At 44.1% G+C, this 7,651-nt stretch overlaps 1 protein-coding gene across 1 annotated transcript in view; it reads left to right on the top strand.

Annotated features, from left to right (window-relative positions):
- The first annotated feature begins 229 nt into the window (after positions 1-229).
- WIN1 (HOPW1-1-interacting 1) overlaps positions 230-7,651 on the top strand; it is a 49,733-nt gene continuing 42,311 nt past the window's right edge. Inside the window, exons 1-2 of the mRNA XM_087686131.1 lie at positions 230-1,000; positions 1,314-1,778. Of these exons, the coding sequence (XP_087542257.1) occupies positions 515-1,000; positions 1,314-1,778 (951 nt within the window). The 5' untranslated portion in view covers positions 230-514. The remainder of the gene's footprint in view (positions 1,001-1,313; positions 1,779-7,651) is intronic.

The following is a 7,651-nucleotide window of genomic DNA, read 5'->3' as shown; positions in this document are numbered from 1 at the left end:
TCCCCTTCTCTCTCTCTCTCTCTCTCTCAAGTTATCAATAAGGGCTTGAAGCTATCATTAATCTACACCTTTAACTTTTAAGGCAATGGCCGTTATTTTGTTTATGTTAACCATCATTTTCTGTGTTTCAATTGTGTATATTATGGCATGAATAAATTGGCTCTTAAACTTATTTACAACCATGGATTTGAACAAGTACATAAAACATGCATTAGGACACAAACTTGGAGGAAACTGGGCGCTTCGCCGTCAACAAATACTCCCGATGATGATAGTGGGTCCGAGATGTATGTCTCGACGATGCCTTTCTGTGTTTACTTGAAGGATAACTGCGCAATATTTAGGAAGATGCCGGTAGAGCCTGTCATTGGTACCGGAGGAACTCTAGCACCCGTCAGCCAAAGGCCCATTAACAGGCCCTTACCAAGAATTAACAGGCCGTGACAGCAATTCTCACAGAGCCAGCACCTGCCGCATAGACAGCCCGCAGACACGAGACACAAGGCGACAGAAAATGTCTTCCCTCTCTGGCCGCACCTGGGGCCTGGCTTGCTCTTGGAGCTCTAACGTCTGCAACAAACACATTGAATGCGTCGACAAAACCTTAACAGTCAAACTTGGCCACGTCCGTTCGCATCCTTCCCTTTCGGTCAGGGCCACTGCCCTGCCAGTGGACGTTGACAGAGAAGGGGAGCAAGCTGCGGAGTTGGCCGCCGCAGCATTGGCGGCTGAAGCAGCTACGTCAAAGGCCACAAGAGGACAAGACATCATAAATGCAGAGGCTCAGTTGTTTGTACAAACTTATGCACGGATCCCAGTGGTTTTTGTCAGGGGAAAAGGCTGCAAGCTTTTTGACACTGAGGGGAAAGAATATTTGGACATGTCTGCTGGCATAGCTGTGAATGCTTTGGGTCATGGTGACCAAACTTGGGTCAAAGCAGTCTCAGATCAGGCAGCCACATTGGCCCATATTAGCAATCTCTATCATTCTGAGCCACAAGTAAGATTTTTGGCCGAATTTTCCTAAGCATATCAATGTCATTAATAGCGCAGCAGTCGATCTCATTCAATTTAACTGTGTACTATGTCCTTTCAAATGCTTTGGCCATATTATCATCAATGTTTTGTCATCCAAGAGACCAAGAGCCGAGTTAAAGTTTTTAAGTGGGGCAGCCAATATTTATCATTTTTCTGTCTGGATAAGCAGTAGTATATCTTGTGGAGGATACTTTGTCATGGGTTGAATGCTCTTTTAATGTCATTTTTAAGTTACAGCATTTAGAAAATTTTGGATTGGATGTGGATCCTTGCAGGTGAGGCTTGCTAAGCGACTGGTTGATTCATCATTTGCAGACAAAGTTTTTTTTGTCAATTCTGGTACAGAGGCCAATGAAGCTGCCATCAAGTTTGCTAGAAAATTTCAAAGGACTAAGCTGAAAGTGGAAAACAAAACACAGTGGTTTAAATTTAGCCAAGAGCAACCTGCTACTGAATTCATAGCTTTTACTAACAGTTTCCATGGGAGGACTATTGGTGCTCTTGCATTAACGAGTAAGGAGAACTATCGCACTCCTTTTGAGCCGATTATGCCTGGTGTGCAATTTGTGGAGTTTGGTAACCTGCAGGCTGTCCAAAAGGCTGTTCAACCAGGTAAAACAGCAGCGATTTTTGTTGAGCCAGTGCAAGGAGAAGGAGGGATTTATCCTGCCACTGTATCTTTCTTGCGAGGTCTTCGTAAGCTCTGTGATGAGATTGGAGCACTGCTTGTCTTTGATGAGGTAATCTCTTTATGGCATATATTTCACAAAGATGATGCTGTCTTGATAAAGAGAGGATTGTGCTCGTTCCAATGGTTCACTATTTTGAGTATTTGCGAATCTTGCCCTCACCTTTTTTCTTGGAGTAGTTTCAGTTTCCGAATTACCATATTGAGATCTTTGCTGTTTGATTTGGTGCATAACTAGTGTTCTCTTAATATGCAGTCCTGATTTATGATGGTATTTTGGGTCTACTTATTTACTCTTGGATTACATTAAAAAAAGTATGACAAGTAACATGACACTCCTAACTCTTTTATTTGCTCATTTCATGCTTTTGATAAATAGCTTTCTTGTTGGAAGAGGTTTGGGTAGTGATGCCAACTTTGTTATCCTTTTTCTAGAGCCATGTGATTATCTAGAAATTAGACGTGTGCTACTCCTTGGACTAGAGGGACACCTATGGCTTGTGGGTGTCTCTTGTGCTCTTATTTGTTCCAAAAGATTTTGATTGCTTGTAATATGAGCCAAAAGGTTCCATGATCCCCTTCACATTCAAGATTCAAACAACTGATGGAAAATAGTTCACCATCCTTTTATCAACTTACAATAAATCAAAACTAGATTTTTCCTAGAGAATCAATAAAAAATAGTTCTATCCTTTTAAATATGGTTCCTTATCAAAACAAGGTTATCCCAAGATAAATCGATTAAGCACATGTACCAAAGGTAATGGTCTAGTTCGCCAAACTTTTATCTCCCCCAAAGAAAGGAAAATTTTGTTAATAACACCATGGAGCAAACCCTTGAGGTAAATACAAAGTATAAGGAATAATGTGAAGTGTAATTAAGTACATAAAAATTACAATGGTTGCGTGAACAACCAATTTGGTGGGCTAAAATACGAGACCATCTAAGGGGTGGTATAAGAGAAGGTGTTTGAATCTTGAATTTGCAGGAGAGCATTTCTTTTCTCCTCTCAGAGCTGTTGTGCATCCTCTCCCATCTCCCACAAAGAGTGTGGACTATCTCTGTCTAGATCCTCCCACCTAGTGGATACATCTTGAATATCAATGACTTAGCTACATCTATTAGTCTATATATATCAAGCTATGATGTTGAAAATAAGGTCCCATTTATGACAATGTCCATGAGTCCACTGCGTTTGCGAGTAGTTTGGGTAAGGATCCTACTTAGATGCTATCTAATGATGAGAAGAAAAGTGCCCCCCTTGAGTGTCCTCATAGTTGCACATTGGACCTTTGCGACTGAAGCTGCAATCCCCCATGTCACCGCCGTGGATTCCATTGTGCCATGGAGTACTATCCAGAGAGTTCCCCTCCAATCCTCTTGGGCTTTGGGATAGTCCCATAGGCAATGTCTCTATGACTCCTCTAGCTCATCACATTGCGCACATGCCATTGGGTCCCCTCCGTATCCAAGCCAAGTGCTGACTGCTAAACTCTTGTAGGCTACAAGCCATAGAAAGAGAGGGATTTTCCTAGTCCTGGAGCTGTCATGTAACCTCCTCCAAAGGCCATAGAAGACCTCATTTGTGATTCCCATGGGGGTGGTTACTGGCTATGCTCCGATCTTGCTCATCTATATCCTCCTTCCCAACCTAGTAGTATAGTTAAAAAAGGGTACATCGCATGGTCTATCAAGGAAAGGGTTCCTCCACACCCACTCTCCTGAACCCCATTGTAGTCTTTGTAGAGGCCTCCTTTGGTATGCTCAATATCTCCATCCATCTACAAGACAAGTGACTGACTCTGGATCTATGTGCCACTTCCTCTTGATGTGTGCCACTACTTTGATCCTTTGCCTAGAGCAACCATTGAGTGCTATATGGTCAAGATCTTTTTAGAGACAACCATCCTCCGCAGTCGTGAAAGTGAATGTCCTATTTGTGCTAGACAAAAGGATTGCTAGAAGGATGTGCCCTCTAGAGAAGAGACCGATCCAAGTCTATGAGGTGGCTATAATTTGGTGGAATCCCCTTTGTCATGACCTGTGACCTCAATTAGAGATTTGGCTTGCCAGAGATCCTATAGTCTATGCCTTTGAGTCTCTTGTGGTAACTTCCGAAATGCAAACCAATCCCCCATTGATGTGGTGACATGTGTAGAGAATCTCACCCATGATAAGTATATCTATTGTCCAATAGTGTGGTCTGACTCCGATCTCAAATAATGATTGAAGAGAAGAGGTTGCCTCCTCTTCTCTTCGATAGTAATTGAGGGGATCTGATGAAGCCTTGAATATATAGATCTCCATGCTCTAATAATGTTAGCTGCAAGGTGACTTTAGAGCTCCTCCCTTAATTGTTGGTTCAAGCCTTGCTCGGTGCATCCCTTGGTTGGACACCTATATAAACATTGTGTGTTTGTGAAAGGCTTGGCTATTACCCACTTGAACTCTTGGTTCCTCCTCCTTGGTGGATTGTTGAGGAGGAGGGTCCTGGTGTGACCAAGCTCGATTGATCATTTGGCTTGTAAAAAACCATACCTATGCATAGGAGCCATGTCAATATGGTGTGAAGAAGAGTGTGGAGGCATTGCTAGGGTTCGCATAACCACGATAGAAGCACAATGAGACTAACACAGACACTGAAAGCAAGACTCAAACCCTAAACGCAAAACTCAAACACAAATAGAAGAAGGGATAGAAAGAACACAACTTTGAAGTGAATGAATGCTGTAAATGAATGTAAGAGTATAGAGTGTCCCCAAGGGAAGAGCAGTGTGTCGGAGAGTGACGCCCAGCGGAGATGGATCCCAAGTGCTGTGACCACTAGTCGGAGTGACAGAGTGAGAGAAACACCAAACGTTGATCACCAGAGTGTGAGGAGACTGAAGCAATTGTAGAGGATGATGCCTAATGATGTGGACGAAGCAGCAAAACGTAACAATAGAATGCCGTAGCGAAACCTTGCAGTAAAACGCAACAGGAGAACACCGCAGTAAAATGCGAAAGTAGAATACCACAGTAAAACGCAGTAGTAGAACAAGGTGATGGCAGTTGCGAAGGTTGGATTGCCACACGTGGTGGGAGATTGATGGTTGAGATCTGCACACAAGGGTGAGAAACCTGCACGGAAGAGATGGAACTGAATGGGGACAGCTTGTCTATTTATAGATGAGGATGGACCTTCCCAAATTGGGGTTTCACTAAACTCTCTCGAAGTGCTTCTCGTTTTAGGGTTTTCATTAAATTAAGCTTGTTTTGGGGCTGTTTAAGTGGCTAATCAGCATGGAATGCTTTTCTTAGCTCAACACCCCCTCTCAAGTCCAAAACAGGGTGAGGAGAAGGCCAACGTAGTTTGCCCAAGGCGTCCCATCCCAAAGTAAGCTAGGGCATCGGACAAAGGGTGCACGAGGGTTGCTCGATGGCCTACCAAGACTATAGAGGCGATGGTTATCTCACCAAGGGAGTCCAAGGAGTCACCCCAAAGAGGAAAGGGTATCAGACAAAGGGTGCTCGTTGGTTGCCCAGTGGCCTACCAAGCCCTACAAAGGCAGTTGGAACTACAATGAACTTAATTTAAAAAAAAAAAGCGAGAGAAGGTTTGCGGTTGATTGAGTAGAAGATGAGAGAATGAGAATGGATGGTTTGGTCCAACCCATCACAAAACAGACAAGCGACGCATCCACTCGAGGATGTCGATGATGAGGGAATGGTGAGGAAGTAATAGCTGTGTGGTGTACAAACCACCAGTGGAAACAACTTAGGATCCATCTAGTGGTGCTCTGCACAATGAGTATGCTACATGCTGTGAAATGCTTATGCAGCAGATGCCACTTGGATAGTGTCCCTCGTGGGAAAATTGTTCACTTGCCCAAGCGCCCTAGTACAAAGATGATGAAATCATGCAATGCAAAGGGTGAAGGTACAATAGGGGGGAGGTGGAAGGCTGATGTTGAAGACAAGTGCTAAAACTTGTAGAATACCAAGAAGGGTAGGAACCCCCTCTCAACTTGGAATGGCGACACTGAAGGAGGAAGAGGAGCCAAATGTTAGTCTTCATGTGGTGTTGAGAACCATGATGAGAAGAAGCATCCTGATTAGAAGAGCGAGGTGGAAGTCACCGCCATGATAGCATCAAGAGAGATGCTGTACGATCTGTCTCGAAAGGGGAAGCCTCCATACTAGTAGAAGAGCAAAACTCCTAGGAAGATGAAACCATGAAGGGAACGGTGCTCATTCCATGTCTCCAACCCATGTAGGACTAGACAAACCTGTATGTTAGCCCTGCGGTGAAAACAAAGTTTGCAAAAGAGAGTAAAATCTATGATCACAGAGATTAGTAGTGAGATGCTCTAAAAAGAAAAACAAAATTGAAATGAAAAATGAACTGAATGAACAAGTGCAATAATACAACCGTGTATGTGTGTGTAAATGCAACGGAAGACTTGAAAATGAAAGGCTAAGTGTGTGGCCACCATTGCATATGGTGAGGTGGGGAAGCAGGCTTAGAAGGTGCAATGGAGTTTCTAGGAAGGGATGCGCAAAGTGCAATAGGATCACTGCTAGTAGACCAATTAGTCAACCCCTCAAGGAGTAGAGTAGGATGGCCATTGAGGGTGTTTGTGTGCCATAAGTTTAGCAGCCGTGGGGTTTGAAGGAGTAGATGGGGCACTAATGGGAGGTGTAGCCCCATTAGACTTTGTAGTCGTAGTAGTCTATGTGAAGGAAACTGCTAGGGTTTGCACTGAGGGCACAGAGTGTACGACCACGATAGAAACATAAAGAGACAAGCACAGACACAGAAGGCAAAACTCAAACCCTAAACGCAAAACTCAAAAACTCAAACCCTAAATGCAAAACTCAAAACTCAAACACAAACACAAACAGAAGAAGGGAGAGAGAGAACACAACTCTGAAGTGAATGAATGTTGTAAATGAATGTAAGAGTGTACAGTGTGCTCAAGGGCAGAGCAATATCAGAGTGTGACGTCCACGAAGATGGATCCCAAGTTTGTGACCACCAGTTGGAGTATAGGAGTGCTGAATAGTGAATGGCAGCAGGCTGGTCACCAAAATGCAGCAGTCTGGAGGCTGGAAACTGGTAAATGCAGTAGTGTACCACCGATCAGAGGCTGGAAACTATGCACAATCTGTTGTAAACAGCAGGCTGAAACAGTGTCTAAGAGTGTCAGGGCCTGCAATGCTGAAAACACAGGCTGGGTGACTTTGGAGATGATGGACAGCAGGCTGAACAGCAGCCTGGGATAGTTTGGAGTAGTTGAGCAGTTGAGAGTTATCGCCTACAGTAATGGACAGGATGAAGATAATGTGGTTGCAGTCGATGATGGCTGGACAGCAGATGGAGGCGGGCTATAGGTTGGAAACTGGGCGCCAATAGCAGCAGAGGGTGTGTGGGCTGGTGTAACTTGCAAACAAGGATAATGGCTGAATGGGGGCAGGTTGTCTATTTATAGATGTGGAAGGGCGCCCCAAAAATTAGGGTTTTCACAAAACTCTCTCGAACTACTTCCCGTTTTAGGGTTTCCATTGAACTCTCTCGAACCGCTCCCTGTTTTAGGGTTTTACTCTAAAAGAGCATTTTTAGTGTGTTTTGGAGCTGTTTAAGAGGCTAATCAGTAAGTAATGCATATTTTAGCTCAACACCCCCTCTCAGGTCCAAAACTGAGTTGAAAGGTTAGGCCTACCATTTTGATGTTTATGTACCCCAAGGCGTCCCACCCCAAAGTAGCCAAGGCATCGGACAAAGGGTGTATGTCGGCTGCCCAGTGGCCTACCAAGACTATAGAGGCGATGATTATCTTACCCCAAAGTAGCCAAGGCATCGGACAAAGGGTGCATATCGGCTGCCCAGTGGCCTACCAAGACTACAGAGGCGATGTTTATCTTACCAAGGGAATCCAAGTAGT

Source organism: Lygodium microphyllum, chromosome 10 (genome assembly GCF_053477565.2).
Source record: "Lygodium microphyllum isolate KBCC chromosome 10, Lygodium_microphyllum_v1.1.10, whole genome shotgun sequence".
Lineage (NCBI taxonomy): Eukaryota > Viridiplantae > Streptophyta > Polypodiopsida > Schizaeales > Lygodiaceae > Lygodium > Lygodium microphyllum.
Note: the sequence above shows the minus strand (reverse complement) of the source record. Positions and strands in the feature narration are given on the sequence as shown.